General features: G+C 36.9%; 1 protein-coding gene across 1 annotated transcript in view; it reads right to left on the bottom strand.

Annotated features, from left to right (window-relative positions):
* Positions 1–20000, bottom strand: part of LOC122255602 (protein mono-ADP-ribosyltransferase PARP3) — a 40445-nt gene that overhangs the window by 5948 nt on the left and 14497 nt on the right. The window contains 10 exon segments of the mRNA XM_086536698.1: positions 1–79; positions 646–737; positions 3425–3433; positions 3435–3490; positions 3804–4002; positions 4232–4329; positions 5128–5286; positions 6430–6583; positions 7073–7198; positions 7555–7738. The exon segment at positions 1–79 is cut by the window's left edge and continues 91 nt beyond it. Coding sequence (XP_086392824.1) covers positions 1–79; positions 646–737; positions 3425–3433; positions 3435–3490; positions 3804–4002; positions 4232–4329; positions 5128–5286; positions 6430–6583; positions 7073–7198; positions 7555–7738 — 1156 coding nt within the window.

The raw sequence follows: 20000 nt of genomic DNA, 5'->3' as shown, positions 1-20000 counted from the left end.
CAATACTGCACCCATTTGCGCCACGTTAACTCCATACCAGAGAAGCTTGCGGTAGTCGAGTTTAACGTGCTCTTCGGCTCTGTTGGAAATAATGCAGAGATGCGGTTTTATCAATAGTAATCTACGTGTGATATGGTGTTTATACCATATATAAATATATACCTATTTTAAAATGGCACTATGTTTGTATCTACCAACTGCATTAAAAAATGAGAACAGTTTAGAAAATTAATCTAATGGAATGCAAAATTAACAGATTTGGATATATTTCTGAGTAATCACTAAATGCAGCAATGTTGAAATAAATACTGCTTAGTAATGGAAAATAAAGAGAAAGAGATTTAGTGTTAAGAGCTTGAAACCATCTCTAAATTTTTAAAATCTACTGGTACAAGTAGGACTCAAAAACCTGCTACATTATTTGATCATCTATAGCACCGGTATATGCTTGGCCATTCACACTCACACATGCACGCACACACTCCCACTCTCACTCTCACTCTCACTCTCACACACACACACACACACACACACACACACACACACACACACACACACACACACACACACTCACACACTCTCACACTCACACACTCTCACACACACTCACTCTCTCTCTCTCTCTCTAAGAGCAATCCTTCATACCTGATTTTATCCTGGGGGCGATGCACACACCAAACATCCAGCAGAGTTCCCCGGCGAGAGTTTGGGCAAGCTCCTGCATACTCCTCCACCAGCTATGAGGTAAATATTTTACTGTATTGGTGTGACAGGTATCCTTTAAAAACCTTGTGTGATTTTCTTTAGTCTAAAATATGATAAAATATCTTAAGATTTAAGGAATAATTTGATAGATTTTAAACATTCACTTTTAACTTAAAACATATTAAATTTCTCTGTTAATAATAGTATACAAATGAATTGTATAAAACAAAATTGTAGAAACACAATTTCTCTTAAACTATATCAAACAGCAAATAAAAGCAACAGAAAATTGTTCAGATGTCAGCAAGTGAAAGCAAATACTGGCAATGGATAGAGAAAAAAAACATATGAGTACCTAGAGAGAGTAAGGAAAAAGAAACAAACGATAAGTATATATTGTAAAAAAAGGTATGAATGAGACTAAAAAACTTTACAACACAAGAGATGTAGTCAAGTAAATCTGTCTAATAATAATAATAATAATAATAATAATAATAATAATAATAATATTATATATATATATATACATATATATATATATAAATATACATATATATATAAATATAAATATACATATATATATATATATATATATATATATATATATAAATATATATATATATATAAATATATATATATATATATATATATATAGATACATTTATATGTATTGTTCATAGAGATTATTTATAGTGTTTTGAGTGAGTTTGAGTTGAGTAGAGTTTAGTTAGTTCTGTGAGTAGCTTCAAGTTAGTTTTAATAGACATATATACAGTTGTTATATATATACATATATATCCCCCCCTCCAATATATATATATATATATAATATATATATATATATATATAGACATATATATATACATATATAGAACTTGTGTGAGTGTTAGAGTAGTTTGAGATGTGTTTTAGGTTGTAGTGTGTGAAAGTGACAGTGTTGTATTTTGTAGAGAGGCATGCTGAGTCTCTCTAAATGAGGTGGTGTGTGAGAGGTGTGTTTGAGTGTTTTGTGTGTGAGAGAGTGTTATTTTGTTTTGTCTTTGAGAGGTCCTTGGATACTATTCTAATATCAATTGAGATATAGTGTGATTGTGTGATTGGTGAGTGAGTGTGTATTTAGAGTGAGTGTGTGAGAGAGCTGTCTTTAGATGTTTATTGTGTTAGTTTGAAAGATACTTGATTGTGAAGGATAGATTCTGAGTGTGTGGTTTGAGACTCTGTGTGAGTTAGTGTTAGCGTAGTGTGTGTGTTATAGTGTGTGTGTTTTGATTGGTTGTATAAATATACATATATACATATATATATATACATATATATATATATATATATATATATATATATATATATATATATATATATATATATATACATATATATACATATATATATATATATATATATATATATATATATATCCTCTATTTTATATATATATATAAATATACATATATATATATACATATATATACATATATACAACACACACATATATATATATATATATATATAAATATATATATATATATATATATATATATATATATATACATATATATCATATATACACAGTCTTGGACTAGGGCGTGAATGTGTGGCTGCTCTTGGATGGCTCATTGGATGTATATGTGCGGACATCCGTGGTTGTTGTAAAGGGCGCCGCCCTGTAGGCATCGGGTCCAAACCTAGGGTTATCAGGAGTGTCAGTTTTTAGGGGGCATAGTGCTTTTCACCCGGTTGGACGGCCGTGTACTTGCCCCATGTTGGCGTTTTTTGCATCTGACACGGTTGTTTGACTATGAGTCTCATGGCAGAAAACCATGTCATACATTCATTTAAACCTCTTTTCTGTAGCTCCCTGCTGTCAATCATCCTTAAAAGCCATTTTAAGACCAAGTTACGCCTATTACCACACACATACCCCCTATATATATATATATATATATATATCCACCCTCATATATTATATATATATATATATATATATATCCTCACTCATAATATATATATATGGTGAGCCAGCCTCCATTCATTTCCTATAAAAAACACTTCAAATCAAGTTCCCAACGCGTATAGGTATTTCCTTGGTAATCTATGTTGTCACTTAGGATCGTCATTAACTCCTTCTTTTTGAAAAGATGCACTTCCGGAGTATCAATTGCTTGTTGAGGACAAGTTCCTCTCTCTTGATCCTGGTGGGAAACCGTGTGGTAGAATTTTGTCCACAGCTCTCTGAGTACTGATGGAGGCTGCCAAAGGAAATTTAAGAATATATATAAATATACATGTATATATGAAATATACATATATATAAATATACACATATATATAAATATAAATATAGCAGATTTGTTTTTTTGCTGTCATAGTGTGTTGTTTTATATATATAATAATATATAAATATATATATATGACACATAAATATATATATATAAATATATATATATATAAATATATATTACCTTCCGGAATAAATATATATATATATATAAATATATATTTAATATAATATATATATATATATATATATATATATATATATATGTATATCTACAATATATATATATAAATAAAAAATATAAATATACATACATATATATATATATATATATAATATAAACATAAATCCAACGTCACATATAATATATATATATATATATAATAATATATATATATATATATATAATATATATATAATTTGCCATCAGACATTCCAATCTACCTTATATTCCATCACTATCTTTCTCAAGGAGTCTGAGCTTACTATCCGAGTGATGAAATGCTCACTCTACATTCAGTGTCCAACCTGAAATAGATATACATTTTATATTGCTATTTTCTTCCTTTTTTTGACTTCGATTACATGCATAATTATTCTTATTTTGCATCTTACACTGATTTCTATATTCACATGGCAGAAAACCATGGCATACATTCATTTAAACCTCTTTTCTGTAGCTCCCTGCTGTCAATCATCCTTAAAAGCCATTTTAAGACCAAGTTACGCCAATACCACATGACCTACATACAAAATAACCCAACAAACACTAATATTCAAAGGAAAAACACCAGGAGATCCAGCATCATTTCCTATAAAACACAACAAATCAAGTTCCCAACCTCTTCTAATGTATTCCATGTTAATCTTGTGTCACTTAGGATTGTCATTAACTCCTTCTTTTTGAAAAGATGCACTTCCGGAGTATCAATTGCTTGTTGAGGACAAGTTCCTCTCTCTTGATCCTGGTGGGAAACCGTGTGGTAGAATTTTGTCCACAGCTCTCTGAGTACTGATGGAGGCTGCCAAAGGAAATTTAAGAATAACAAATATATTCTTGCATAAGCGGAAAACCTGTGACCTCATTTTGAAATATATACATTATTTCACACATGTAGCATTAAAGCCAGAATTCTTGTTTTATTGCTGTAGTGTGTTGTTTTTAACATGCTAATTGAGATATCTAGAGTAGAGTAACTGAACAGAAAATACAAGTTTAACCAAGTATGCTAGTTAGCAAGTTAACATTACCTTCCTGAATTTAATGGCTTTTTCAATTTCACTAAAAATCTCTTCTGCTTTGTCAAACATCTTCTCATTTAGTTTCTCAAGAGTGACCTTGTTTGTATCTGTGGAAAAAAAATAAGTTGTAACATGTTTCATATCTAAAAAGAAAGTTGAATTCAACAAAAAAAATGTGCATCAATAAAAAACATATCTACAAACATACACATGCATAAGATTAAATATATATATACACACACACACACACACACACACACACACACACACACACACACACACACACACACACACACACACACACACACACACATACACACACACACACATATATATATATAACACCCATAGTGGGCAGTGCATGTACTATGCATTATTAGGTCTAAATAATGAAAAGGGAAATTGAATTCATGCATTTTTGTTTATCTCAATAGTTATAATAATAACAATAACTGATGATGATAATAAACAATATGAAATAGATTGCCCTGTTCTATACAAGTGTCAACATCCCATAGATTCTGACAAAGTTTTGTGAGCTCTAATACAAATCCAAGTTATTTCAGGTATATATGGAATTCTTAAAAATTTCTGATACATTCATAAAGAAGCTACTACTCATTTGCTATCCATTAATATATTAATAATGATAGCAAGAATGATGATAAAAATACAAATTCAAATATCATCAATAATAAAAATAACTGTAATGTCAGTATAACCAGATGAAAGAGACAAATAGTACAGACAGAAAGATAGTAACCCGGTCAAGATCTATTATACGTCACATACCTCTGAGCAGTAAAAAGACTTTCCCCTGATTTATTGCAGCAGAGTCAGAGAGAAACAATATAGTTTGAAACCAGACCGTCAAACCACAAAAACCTGAACAACCTTTTACCTACCAAGTTTTAAGACGGCAAGTTGGTCCAAGAACATGTCCCTGTCAAGAATTAGCTTCACCATAAGTTCCGTCCGTTCATCTAGCGGTTGAATCTCCTCTTCTTCAGCACTGTGTCCGCCTTCATCATCAGAGACCTCCTCATTATCATCCTCGTCCTCATCTGAATAGCAAACGTGATAAAATCTTTAAATATCAAAGACTCGGGTAAGGAATTCAGTGTTATTTTGTTTTTTTTTGTCAACCTTAACCTTCCTGAGACTGGTCACATCTTAAGACGTTTGACCTTGGCTTGGGATCTTAAGATGTGTTTTCTATCATCTTCTAGATTTATGGTATGATATATGAATCTATATATGATATATATTTTCAAAGTGATTCTAATTAGTATTTGGTATGATGCATTAATTACACAAATGAAGGTATAAAAAAAAAAAAAAAAAAAACGTTGATACTAATCCAACCATGTGAAAATACTTGAGGAAAGGATTAACTTTCTCTGGACAGGTGGTACACCACGGTACCGCGCATCCAAGGCCCGTTCACTGGGTGACATCATACGGCGTCGTTTATTTAACTGATTTAGGCCTATGCGTTCGAGAACCCCGGCATTGTAACATGCAAGGCTGGAATGCCCCCGTCATGAGTGGGTTAAAGAGAGATTTAAAGGGTCCCCATCTTGTACAGGAGTACATCTCTTTCACTGATAAAAACCCCAAGATGATAATCAAATAATTTAATTTAGTTACATAAAAAAAAAAATAAAAATAAAAATTGAATCAGTGCAACTAAATTTGTTTGGATGGATCTTTAGTTATAATGACATTGTGTATGTTGATTAGCAACAAAGTGGGCTATCATTTGTTACATCATTCATTATTCACCTAATTTAACATTTAGTCCTAGAATATTTCTGCATACATATAACTCAAATGCAATAGTTCTACAGTTCAAAATAGCCTATTACTTGCCAGCCAAAATAAAGCCATGACAAGTTACCATTACCAACCAATCTTTTATTTTGCTGAAACTATTTCAAATGGTCTAAAAACATCATACAGAGCAATAAAACCTGATACTAAGCACCAGAAAGAAATTAAATTCCCGATTCTGAACTCTAGAAATAAATCATACTGGATCTACATAGCTATCCTACGTATACTATATCAACAATATGACCAATTTACATAATAGTGATGCCTCTGGTATATATAAGAATGTAGCTGGTAGTCCATAGGTCAAAATCTACTACATTTTAATAATTTAAGAACAAAGCTGTTACATGTTCAATATTTCCACTACCTACCTTTTTCGGCCAGGATATACTTCCCAGGTTGGGCCTCAAAGCTGTCCCTGTTATTCCAACCAACTCCCGTTTTCTCTCGGAACATCTTCTTGAACGACTTCATGGCCTCCTTCATATTAGGTTCTCTGGCAGCGTGCCACTTACCATCTTCTCCCTAAATTCGGAAAGGATACAGTAGGATTATCAGAAGATCCTAAGAGAAAACATATCCCGCATGGAAATCAGGGGAAGAAGAAGAGAAAGGATATCCCTGGCAGTCTTGGGTATAGGTCTTGGATACAGTATACAGGGTGCATATTATAGAAACTTGTGGAAATGTGTTTCAGGTACCTGTGTGCAAGGATCATATATGGGATATGTACAAGAAATAGATTTAATAAATAGCAAGATAAGTTACAACTACAACAAATATTAAATAGTCACATAGATGATAAATATGGACATGGTAAGTTATAATAAAATGGGTATCTTAACCAATTATATAATAATACACAGATAAAACAAAAGGTAGCAAAAGATACAGAAGCTAATCTCATTGCTTTTCTCTCTCCTATCCTTAAACTTAATTTCATCGCCCACACTTCAGCACCTCCATATTTGCCTTTCCATTAATCTTACAAGCATTACAATCCCTGTAACCTACCTTGAGTCCTGATCGCATGAAGAAGACGTATTTTTCTTTAAAACAAGCCACCTGGAGGAGGCAGAATTTGGTTCCTTCCTTTTCTGTCTTGTAGAGCATACATGTGTAATCCTCATGGATCTTAACCTGCAAAGACACAAGGAAAGATTGTGCTTAATCAGTATCCACTAATCAGGAACTTAAACATAATACTATAATTGTCCTTGTCATAACTGCCTAAATTATGATCTTTATATAAAGATTGATTAATCGCTTGGAATCTTGTATCACAACTATATCCAACAGAAAATTGTATTTCTAAATATTCAGATATGTCAATTAATAGGAAAAATACTTCCTAATCTATCAATAGCAATCATGCATATCATACACGACATTAATACCAGTTTTCATAATGATGACATCATCCTACTATCAAGTCACATTGACACCAACATTAACGTCATTCTTTAACAATTTTAAAAGACAAATACACTATCTACCTTGTTATTGGTGCGGCTGCGAAGGACAATGTCAGGTCCAGGTTTTTTACGAAGTCCAAGGGGACGACCTGAGAGTTTTGGTACGGGCGACCCCTTAGGGCTCGCATTGTTCTCCGTTCGCACACGCTTCCTAATTGCAGACCTGCAGGAGACACAATACACAAAAATAAAATAATGAAAGAAGCTTAACAGAAATAATTATAACATTTTCATATAATATTATACTAGGTTCCTCTTGAGGTGGATGAACCTCACAAGAGGGACATAGGTAGGACTTGTGAGTGAGATTAGTAGAGATACATCTGATCGATCAATAACAGTTTTATAAATCTAAGTTTCAATGTCCTGTAAGGCTTGTCTTGGTTTAACACCATGAAAATTTCTCTGTGACTTGATCAAGATTGTATCAAATATGTGGTATGATGATAAAAATCATAATGTCAGCTTTTTAAGAGAAATATCTTTTAATCAGTCGGCACTTATGTATGAGTACTAAGATCATATCTGCACGCATACACACAAACACAGACACACACACACACACACACACACACTCTCTCTGCCTCTCTCTCTCCACTTCTCTCCCTCCACCTCTCTCACTCTCCCTCTCACTCTCCCTCTCCCTCTCCCTCTCCCTTTTCCTTTCCATTTTCCATTTTCCATCTCCCATCTCTCTCTCTCTCTCTCTCTCTCCCTCTCCCTCTCCCTCTCCCTCTCCCTCTCCCTCTCCCTCTTCCTCTCTCTCTCTCCCTCTCCCTCTCCCTCTCCCTCTCCCTCTCCCTCTCCCTCTCTCCTTCTCTCCCTCTCCCTCTCCCTCTCCATTTTCCATCTCCCATCTCTCTCCCTCCCTCTCTCTCTCTCTCTCCCTCCCTCTCCCATCTCTCCCTATCTCCCTCCCTCTCCCATCTCTCTCTATCTCCCTCCCTCTCCCTCTCTCTCCCATCTCTCCCTATCTCCCTCCCTCTCCCTATCTCCCTCCCTCTCCCATCTCTCCCTATCTCCCTCCCTCTCCCATCTCTCCCTATCTCCCTCCCTCTCCCATCTCTCCCTCTCTCCCTCCCTCTCGGTCGCCATCTCTCTCTGCCCCATCTCCCTCCCTCTCCCATCTCTCCCTATCTCCCTCCCTCTCCCATCTCTCCCTATCTCCCTCCCTCTCCCATCTCTCCCTATCTCCCTCCCTCTCCCATCTCTCCCTATCTCCCTCCCTCTCCCCTCTCTCCCTCTCTCCCTCCCTCTCACCCTCTCCCCTATCACCCTCACTCTCTCTAATCTCTCTCTCTCTATCTCCCTCCCTCTCCCGTCTCTCCCTCCCTCTCCCATCTCTCCCTATCTCCCTCCCTCTCCCATCTCTCCCTATCTCCCTCCCTCTCCCATCTCTCCCTCTCTCCCTCCCTCTCCCCTCTCTCCCTCCCTCCCCCCCCCCCCCCTCTCTCCCTCCCTCTCCCATCTCTCTCTATCTCCCTCCCTCTCCCGTCTCTCCCTCCCTCTCCCATCTCTCCCTCCCTCTCCCCTCTCTCCCTCCCTCTCCCATCTCTCTCTATCTCCCTCCCTCTCCCATCTCTCTCTATCTCCCTCCCTCTCCCCTCCTCCTCTATCTCCCTCTCCCCTCTCTCTCTATCTCCTCCCTCTCTACCCATCTCTCTCCTACTCCCTCCCTCTCCTCTCGCTCTATCTCCCTCCCTCTCCCATCTATCTCTCTCTCCCTCCCCTCCCATCTCTCTCTCTCTCCCTCTCTCTACCCATCTCTCTCTTTCTCCCTCTCTCTACCCATCTCTCTCTTTCTCCCTCTCTCTACCCATCTCTCTCTTTCTCCCTCTCTCTACCCATCTCTCTCTTTCTCCCTCTCTCTACCCATCTCTCTCTTTCTCCCTCTCTCTCCCCCCCCCTCTCTCTCCCTCTCCCTCTCCCCACTCTCTTTATCTCCCGCCCTCTCCCCACTCTCTTTATCTTCCTTCCTCCCCCCCCTCTCTTTATCTCCCGCCCTCTCCCCACTCTCTTTATCTTCCTTCCTCCCCCCCCACTCTCTTTATCTCCCGCCCTCTCCCCACTCTCTTTATCTCCCGCCCTCTCCCCACTCTCTTTATCTCCCTCCCTCTCCCCTCTCTCCCTCCCTCTCCCATCTCTCCCTATCTCCCTCCCTCTCCCATCTCTCCCTCTCTCCCTCCCTCTCCCATCTCTCTCTATCTCCCTCCCTCTCCCGTCTCTCCCTCCCTCTCCCATCTCTCTCTATCTCCCTCCCTCTCCCGTCTCTCCCTCCCTCTCCCATCTCTCCCTCCCTCTCCCATCTCTCTCTATCTCCCTCCCTCTCCCATCTCTCTCTATCTCCCTCCCTCTCCCATCTCTCTCTATCTCCCTCCCTCTCCCCTCTCTCCCTCTCTCGCCATCCCTCCTCGCCATCTCTCTCTATCTCCCCTCACTCTCCCATCTCTCTCTATCTCCTCCCTCCTCCCCTCTCTCCCTATCTCCCTCCCTCTTCCCATCTCTCCCTATCTCCCTCCCTTCTCCCAATCTCTCCTATCTCCCTCCCTTCCCATCTCTTCAGGCTATCTCCCTCCCTCTCCGTCTCTCCCTCCCTCTCCCATCTCTCCCTATCTCCCCCTCTCCATCTCTCCTATCTCCCTCCCTCTCACCATCTCTCTCTATCTCCCCTCCCTCTCCCCCGTCTCTCCCTGGCCCACTCCCATCTCTCTCCTAAATCTCCGCTCCCTCTACCATCTCTCCCTATCTCCTCCCCTTCTCTCTTATCTCCTCTCTATCCTCCCTCCCTCTCCCTCTCTCTCTCACTCCCTCTCCCATTATATCTCTAATCTCCCTCCCTCCCCCCTCTCTCCCCCTCTCCCAACTCTCCTCTATCTCCATCTCACTCTATACCTCCTCTCCCCTATCTCCCTCCTCTCCCATCTCTCTCTACCTTCTCCCTCCCTCTCCCTATCTCCCTCCCTCTCCCAAATACTCTCCCTCCCTCTCCCATCTCTATCTCCCCCCCTCCCGTCTCTCCCTCTCCCTCCCTCTCCCATCCTCTCCCTCCCTCGTCTTTCCTCTTCTCATCAATATTAAGGGGGGGTTGAATTTGGGGGGGGGGGGGGGGGGGGGGGGGGGGGGGGGGGGGTTGTTCTCTCTCTCACAGTTCTCCCTGTCCCCTCTCCTTCCCCATCTCTCTCTATCTTTTGGGGGGGGGGGGGGGGGGGTTTTTTGTGGGTGTTTGAAAAAAAAATAAAAATATAATTTATAGATGGGGGGGAGTTTTTTGAAGATAATATGAAATTTTTTTTTTTATTATTGAGTAAATGAAGAAAGTGAGAAAGAAAGATAAATGAGAAAAGTGAGAAAGACCTCTCCATCTCTCCCTATTTCCCTCCCTCTCCCATCTCTCTCTAATTGAGACTCCCTCCCTCTCCCTATCACCCTCTCCTCCCTCCATCTCTCTGCTGCCCTCCCATCTTCTCCTCTATCTCCCTCCCTCTCCCCATCGCTCCTATCTCCCCTCCCTCTCCCATCTCTCTCTATCTCCCTCCCTCTCCCTATCTCCCTCCCTCTCCCATCTCTCCCTCCCTCCCTCGTCCCTCATCTCCCTATCTCGCGCTCCCTCCCATCTCTCCGATATCTCCCTCCCTCCCATCTCGGCCCTACTCCATCCCTCATCCCTCTCTCCCTAATCTCCCTCCCTGCCCATCTCGCTCTATTACTCCCTCCCTCTCCCCGTCTCCTCCCTCCCTCCTATTCCCATCTCGACCTCAATCTCCCTCCCTCTCCCATCTCTCTCTAATCTCCCTCCCTCTCAGCTTCCTCTCTAGCTCCCTCCCTCTCCCATAGCTCCTCTACTATCTCCCTCCCTGCACGCCTCCTCTCTCTCTCATGCCCTCCCTGTTCGCCATCTCTCTCTATCTCCCTCCCTCTCCCATCTATCTCTATCTCCCTCTCCCATCTCTCTCTATATTCCTCTCCATCTCTCTCTCCATCTCCCTCTCTATCTTCCTCTCCATCTCTCTCTCTATCTTCCTCTCCATTTCTCTCTATCTTTCTCTCCATTTCTCTCTATCTTTCTCTCCATCTCCTCATCTATTTTCCCTCTCGGTCGCTCTCTTGTGCTCTGCTCTGTCCCCCCCTTCCCTCCTCCCGCGTCGTGGCTCTGCCTCTCCCCACTCATCTCTCTGCGCTGCAAACCTTCCTCTCCCTCTCTGCCCCCCCCCCCCTCCCTCTCCCTTTCTGCTCCCCTTCTCCCTCTCCTTCTCTGCCCTCCCCTCTCTATCCGTCTCTGCTCTCTCTCTCTCTCTCTCTCTCTCCTCGTATCCTCTCTCTCCTCGTCATACTCGTGCTCCTCTCTCTCTCTCGCTCTATCTTCCTCCTCTCCTCTCTCGCTCTCTCTCCTCTCTCTCTCTCTGGGGCGGGGGGGGGGTGGGGGGGGGGGGGGGGGGGGCGGGGGGGGGGGGGGGGGGGGGGGGAGGGGGGAGCAGGGGGGGGGGGGGAGGGGGGGGGGGGGGGGGGGGGGGGGGGGGGGGGGGGAGAGAGACGTGATTGACCCAGAACATGTTGGCATATCTGTAAGGGTTTTGTTAAATATATGTGAGGGGCTCCAAAGAGGGAGTGGGGTGGTGGTGGGGGGTGTTCTAAGATTGGGGTGAGGATAACCTATGCTACCTCATCCTTTTGAGATGTACGTAATCACTTGTCTCAATAAACTCGTCAAAGTCAAAGTCAAAAGTCTCTCTCGCTCTCGCTCTCTCTCTCTCACACATACATAATAAGCAATTGTATTGTGATGCTTCTACCTCCATATTCCGTATCCTTTTATTTATCGAAGTTATTTTAAATGTTTTAATTTAATTAATGGTTATATTTGATTATATAAATATATAGATTATATTTTTTATTGTTATTTTAGTTTTTTGTTGGTGATATTTGTTTAGTATCGAATTGATAAATTGTTTTTTCTATTATTTTATCACATTCATTATATAGGACCCTTTTGCTAAAACTTTCTCGTTTTCTGGTGACGTTTCTTTTGTATACAATTGCAAAGGCGTAAATGGAAACGTAACTTACATATCTTACATAAAGTTGACTAACTTATTCTCACTCATATATATTTTCCCCCAAAAAACAGAAAGCAAATACCAAAGCCTTCGTAAGAATCTGAGGTACTCTTGTAACTTTACGCTGACGAAATATTGAGCTTTGTTTCATATGGATACATTCTTTTCATAAATGCTCTTAAAAAAACAAAAAAAAAACACTTGCAACAAACAAACGCCACGACACTAGTGCTACGACACCAAACATTTCACTTCGTTGAATTTCTTGCAGTCTAGAGTTACCCTTTTCATGTGGACTCCTGCTTGTCAGATTCTAATTTCAGGGCAATAAACCTTTTACAACGACCAAATGCTATTGAAGTGACGCAGGACATGCAAGCATCTCAATTCGCCAATCAGGAGAGAGAAAAACGAAGAAAAGAAGAAAAAATGAAAAGAAACTAAAACGATAAATAAAGAAATCGTCTAGAGAAAATGTAGCGTAATTTCAATGCTGAAGTAGGCAGTGAGGTCTTTCATTAATTAGTGGTTGTTGAGAGACACAGGACCCGTAACCCCCCCCCCCCCACCCACCCCCCCCCCCCCCCCCCCCCCCCCCCCCCCCCCCCCCCCCCCCCCCCCCCCCCCTCTTTTTTTCTTTCTGTCCACGAATATGTGGAAAGACGGAGAAATAATATCGACTATGGAGACTTAGCAGGTGGTCAGCGATGTTTTTGGGAATGTGTATATATATACTTCGGTGACCACTTCCTTGCGATTTTCGAAAATTCTGCGGACACTTTCATTGTTGTTTACTTAGATAAAATTTCGAGTACGTGAGTTCTATCGATGAGTCATGCCGACATGTAGGTAAGACGCTGATTTCTGGAGAAAGAGAGTGAGAGAGAAGAGGGGGGAGGGGGGAGGGAAACAGGGAGAAAGAGAGGGAGGGAGAGAGGGAGGGAGAGAGGGAGAAAGAGGGAGACAGAGCGAGAGAGGGAGGGAGGGAGACAGGGAAAAAGAGAGGGAGGGAGGAAGGGGGAGGGAGACAGGGAAAAAGAGAGGGAGGGAGGAAGGGGGAGAGAGACAAGGAAAAAAAGATCTTTCCTTTATTATACTTACCTCCCCCCCCCCCCCCCCCCCCCCACCCCCCCCCACCTCGGGAGGGGGAGGGAGACAGGGAAAAGAGAGCTTTTGCTCTTAGAGCGTCTTCCCCTGATTTCGTGAGAGGGACAAAAAAAAGCAAAACACAGGAGTATGAAAGATAACCATTTTTTTTTTCTGAATTCTTTTTACTCATTAGCAGTGATAATGACATACAAGTTAGACCAAGCATTACAAAATTATAATTTTTATATCAGACCTCCCTATAATGCAAATCAGAAATAATTTCAAAATACTTAACGACAACGTCTTCACTGGCCTATATGCATGCAAATATTCCTACGTATGATGATTATGCTACTTATTGTGCCGATATTGAAACCCTATTTAGATAAATAACCCCCAAAATTGAGAGGTATCATGTAAAAATAAATTAGGGTGATGGGTGGATATTTTCAAGCTTTCAGAATATTGGTTCCATGAATACCTAATTTCATCAAATTAATAGACTTTGTTTCAAAATCGACACCATTTTTCTTTTTTTTTTGGGGGGGGGACCGGTCTCTCAAAATAAGGAATAGTCAGTTTAGCCTAACATGATTCTCTTTCACTTCTTTGTTCAGCGGCATTGATCAAATCTGAAATATACAAAAAGTAGAAAAAAAAAGTTCTTCCATTTATTTGAATCCCTCATCCTCTATCTACTCATTATGTCAACTAATCTAACTGTCATTAACTCATTATTAATGGTGGCGTTTGGAAACACTGCCAAAATTCGTTAAAGTTTTCCCGTTTTCTGTTGACGTTTCTCTTGTAATTAACAGCGAAGGTGTAAATAGAAACTTAACTTAAATACCTTACACATATCATTAACAAACTCAAGATAAATAATGAATTCGCTCTTAATTGCCTGTTCTCGAGGTGATAATAACCTTTTCTTAATCTTCCCCGTTGTATTCCGAGTTGTTAACAAGTTGTACTTATGCATCGTAATCCCATATTGATAATAATCTTATTAAGAGTAATAAAATGAAGTTCAGGTCATGCATTGCGGTCCAGTTTTGAAGACGAGTGCAGTGTAAGATTAGATTAATAAGCAGTATGTAAATGAGTAACATAAGGAATCTGACACAAATGAAACAAGTTAAACCGTAACTGCACGGATAATATTAATCTAATATAAATATATCAATCTAACATATTATATCTAAAAGTAACCGAAGAGACACCAAAATAATAATAATAATAATGAAGCTGATGATTATAATAATAATAAGTAAATATAATAGTCAATTGCGACATGACAAAAATGGAGGTAGTCAATTTCAAATTCAACAAATTCTAACTTAACAAAAATCGAATTTGTCAGTGGAGAGTCGTCTCCACTGACAAACAAATTCCCCTTTTTTCATTATACTAAAAAGCCGTTAACGACCACCAGGCCTATATATACCACCTAAATAAAACCATAAACGGTTCTCTTAATTCTCTCAATATAAACTCTACATCCAACCTCACTGGAGGAACAATATCTCAATACCATTCCTCTGATGCTTCAACTCGAGCTAAATGCATTCAATTGTCCTGCAATAAAATAGCCTTGAGTTGGCATGTAGTTTAGGGAGAATTGTATGTGTGTTTGACTTATTGAATTTCTTTCCCCTTAATAATAATAAAGATGATATTAACAATAGAAATTATTATTACTATAACAATGATAATGAGATTAACAACAATAATAGTAATAGCAGCAAAATGGCATAATAATCATAATCATAATAATAATAATAATAATAATAATAATAATAATAATAATAATAATGATAATAATAATAATAACAAATAAACAATTAGCAGCAATGGTAAATAAAATACTAATAACCATAATAGAATAATATACCGGCGAAATATTTCTTTTATATGAGAAATTTATCTTCGACTGATCCTTCGAAACAAAAAAATTGACTTCACATTTACTAATGAAATCTTCTCGAAATATTTATAATAATAATATCTTTAATATATTTATATATATATATGCATATATATATATATATAGACACACACACACACAAAAAAAAAAAAAAAGCTCTGTTTTGGTCATATATAGTATTTGTAATGATATACCACAAGCACAAGCATTAAAGTTTTCCTGAAACAAGCTAATCCAGATATAACCATGTACCGAAATGCTTTGGCCTGTTATTGTTAACGGAAAGCTCCGTTCTGACATCTTTTGCTTGGTAGCGTCTATTGTGGTGAATTTTATATAAGAAATCTGCGAAATGTGGTCTTTTGTAATCTCTCTCCCTCTCTCTCTCTCTCTCTCTCTCTCTCTCTCCCTCCCTCTCCCATCTCTCTCTATCTCCCTCCCTCTCCCATCTCTCTCTATCTCCCTCCCTCTCCCATCTCTCTCTATCTCCCTCCCTCTCCCATCTCTCTCTATCTCCCTCCCTCTCCCATCTCTCTCTATCTCCCTCCCTCTCCCATCTCTCTCTATCTCCCTCCCTCTCCCATCTCTCTCTATCTCCCTCCCTCTCCCATCTCTCTCTATCTCCCTCCCTCTCCCATCTCTCTCTATCTCCCTCCCTCTCCCATCTCTCTCTATCTCCCTCCCTCTCCCATCTCTCTCTATCTCCCTCCCTCTCCCATCTCTCTCTATCTCCCTCCCTCTCCCATCTCTCTCTATCTCCCTCCCTCTCCCATCTCTCTCTATCTCCCTCCCTCTCCCATCTCTCTCTATCTCCCTCCCTCTCCCATCTCTCTCTATCTCCCTCCCTCTCCCATCTCTCCCTATCTCCCTCCCTCTCCCATCTCTCCCTATCTCCCTCCCTCTCCCATCTCTCTCTATCTCCCTCCCTCTCCCATCTCTCTCTATCTCCCTCCCTCTCCCATCTCTCTCTATCTCCCTCCCTCTCCCATCTCTCTCTATCTCCCTCCCTCTCCCATCTCTCTCTATCTCCCTCCCTCTCCCATCTCTCCCTATCTCCCTCCCTCTCCCATCTCTCTCTATCTCCCTCCCTCTCCCATCTCTCTCTATCTCCCTCCCTCTCCCATCTCTCTCTATCTCCCTCCCTCTCCCATCTCTCTCTATCTCCCTCCCTCTCCCATCTCTCTCTATCTCCCTCCCTCTCCCATCTCTCTCTCTCTCCCTCCCTTTCCCTCTCTCTCCCTCTTTATCTCTCCACTTCCTCACATTATTTATTGCTTGCTCTTTCTTTTCCCTCTTTTTACCCCCCCCCCTCTTTCCTTTTTCTTCCATAATTACGTATATTCTGCCATGTAACACTCACTCTCACTCTCACTCTCACTCTCTCTCTCTCTCTCTCTCTCTCTCTTTGATTTTCCTCTTCGCATTTTATCACTTTGGGGGTCTTCCTTCCACCTCTCTTCCTTTCTTTTTCAATCATTTCCTCTGTTACCGTCCTCATCTTATCATCTTTTTCTTAATCTTACATTTTCAAAATGCGCGCGCGCGCGGACGTTTATGTATGTGTGTGTGTGTGTGTGTGTGTATATATATATATATATATAATATAAATATATCTATATTATATATATATATATAATATAAATATATATAAATAAATATAATATATATATATATAAATATATATATATAATTATATATAAATATATAAATATAATATATATATAAATATATATATTATATATTAATATATATATATATTAATATATATATATATATAATTATATATATATATATTATATAATATATATAATATAAATATATATATATATAGATATATATATATAAAAATATATATATATAATAGATATATATATATATAATTATATATATATATATATATAATTATATATATATATATATATATTATATATAGATAGTGTGTGAGTGTGTGTGTGTGTGTCGTGTGTATATCTATCTGGATTCATGAAATATAAATATAAATTAATTATTTTATGTATGGATGTAATCTTTCTATCTAGCTATCTAGATACTATATAGCTATATATCTATTTATCTAGCTATCAGCTTCGAGCTAGCTATCTATCATAAGAATATTTAGCCTATTAACTTATTCGGGGTTTAAGACAAATATTACATATATACATTTATATTTTTTCATTTATCTTTTTTTTATTTGTGATATAAACACTAAGTAATATATATAAGCGTGTGTGTGTGGTGCGTGGGTGGCTGTAGTTGAGGGTGGGATTGTAGATAAATATCAATCATACTACTTGCAAGAATCTAACAAATTCGTTACAGAATTACATATTCACAACTGACAGATCTTTTATATTTAACATAAATAGATTATACATATATATTAGAGTTATAGATATATATAGATGTAGATACTGATAGTGGTAGATATAATGTATATATTATATATATACTTATAGTAATATATTATGAAAGTGTTATATATATATAGATATATATATATAAAGTATATAGATATTATAGATAGATATAGATATTATAATATATAATATAGATTGATATTGAGTGATATATATATCTATATTAAAGTATATATACATATATATATACTTGAAATTTGATTTTGGTAAGTATTATAGATATATTTGAACATACATTCTATATGTATATTTATTATATATATAATATATATATATATATATCTACATTCATATATATATATATTTTATATATATATACCTCAGTCACAAATAATATATATAATTATCTTAGTATATTCATATTTATTTAATATATACATACATACTACCCTCAGTTATATATATACACATAAATATATAGACATATATATATACATACATCGATATATATAGATATATACATACATATATATATCTAGATATATACTGACTTTAATATAGATATATACTATACATACTTACATACATACATATATATATATAAGATATATATTATATATGTAGGTAGGCATATATATATTTATAGAGATATATATATATATATAAATGTATGTATATATGCATATATATATGTATGTATGCATAAATACATATGTATGTATGCATGCATATATATATGTATGTATGCATAAATACATATGTATGTATGCATGCATATATATATGTATGTATGCATAAATACATATGTATGTATGCATATATATATATATATATATATATATATATATATATATATATATATATATATGCATGCATACATACATATATGCATGCTTTCAAACATATATATTTATGCATACATACATACATATATATAACCCTAATACATACATATATAATATATATTATATAATATATATATATATAAGATATAATATAGCATACAACATACATCTATATATATGCATACATACATAACATACATATATAGAGACTACAGACATACATATAATATGGCCTACATTACATACATACAATATATGCATACATACATACAAACAATAATATGCATACATACATACATATATACGTATATGCATACATAAATACATACATATATATGCATACATACATACATACATATATATGCATACATACATACATACATATATATGCATACATACATACAATACATAAATATGCTTACTACTTACAATATATATATATAAATATATATATATATATCTATAGATATTATGCAAACATACTTACATATATATAAATATATATATATATAAATATAAATATATATGCATACATACATAATATAATCTAAAGATATGCATAATACATACATAAATATATATATATATGCATACCTACATACATATATATATATATAATAAGGCAATACATACAACATATATATATAATCTATATATATATATATATATATAATATAGCATACATACAGATACAATATATATAAAATATATATATATATATATAGATAAATATATATGCATACATACATACTTATATATATAATATATGCATACTACATACAAAAATATATATATATATGCATACATACCATACATATATATATATAAAATATATATATATATATATATGCATACAGTACATACATATATATATATAGTGCATACATACATACAAGCTATAGAAATGCATACATACATACAAAATATATATGCAACATACAGTACATATAAATACTATATGCATACATACATACATATATATATATGCATACATACATATATATATTTATATAAATATATATATATAATATATATATATATATATATATATATGCCAACATACATACATATAATATATCATACAAACACACATTATATAATGCATACATACATACATAATATATATATATATATATAAGCATACATACATACATATAAATATATATATGCATACATACATACATATATATAT

This window comes from Penaeus japonicus, unplaced genomic scaffold (assembly GCF_977035675.1).
Source record: "Penaeus japonicus unplaced genomic scaffold, GWHDUDI00000001_assembly GWHDUDI00000005, whole genome shotgun sequence".
In the NCBI taxonomy this organism is placed as follows: Eukaryota; Metazoa; Arthropoda; class Malacostraca; order Decapoda; family Penaeidae; genus Penaeus; species Penaeus japonicus.
This window is presented reverse-complemented; position numbering and strand designations above follow the sequence as displayed.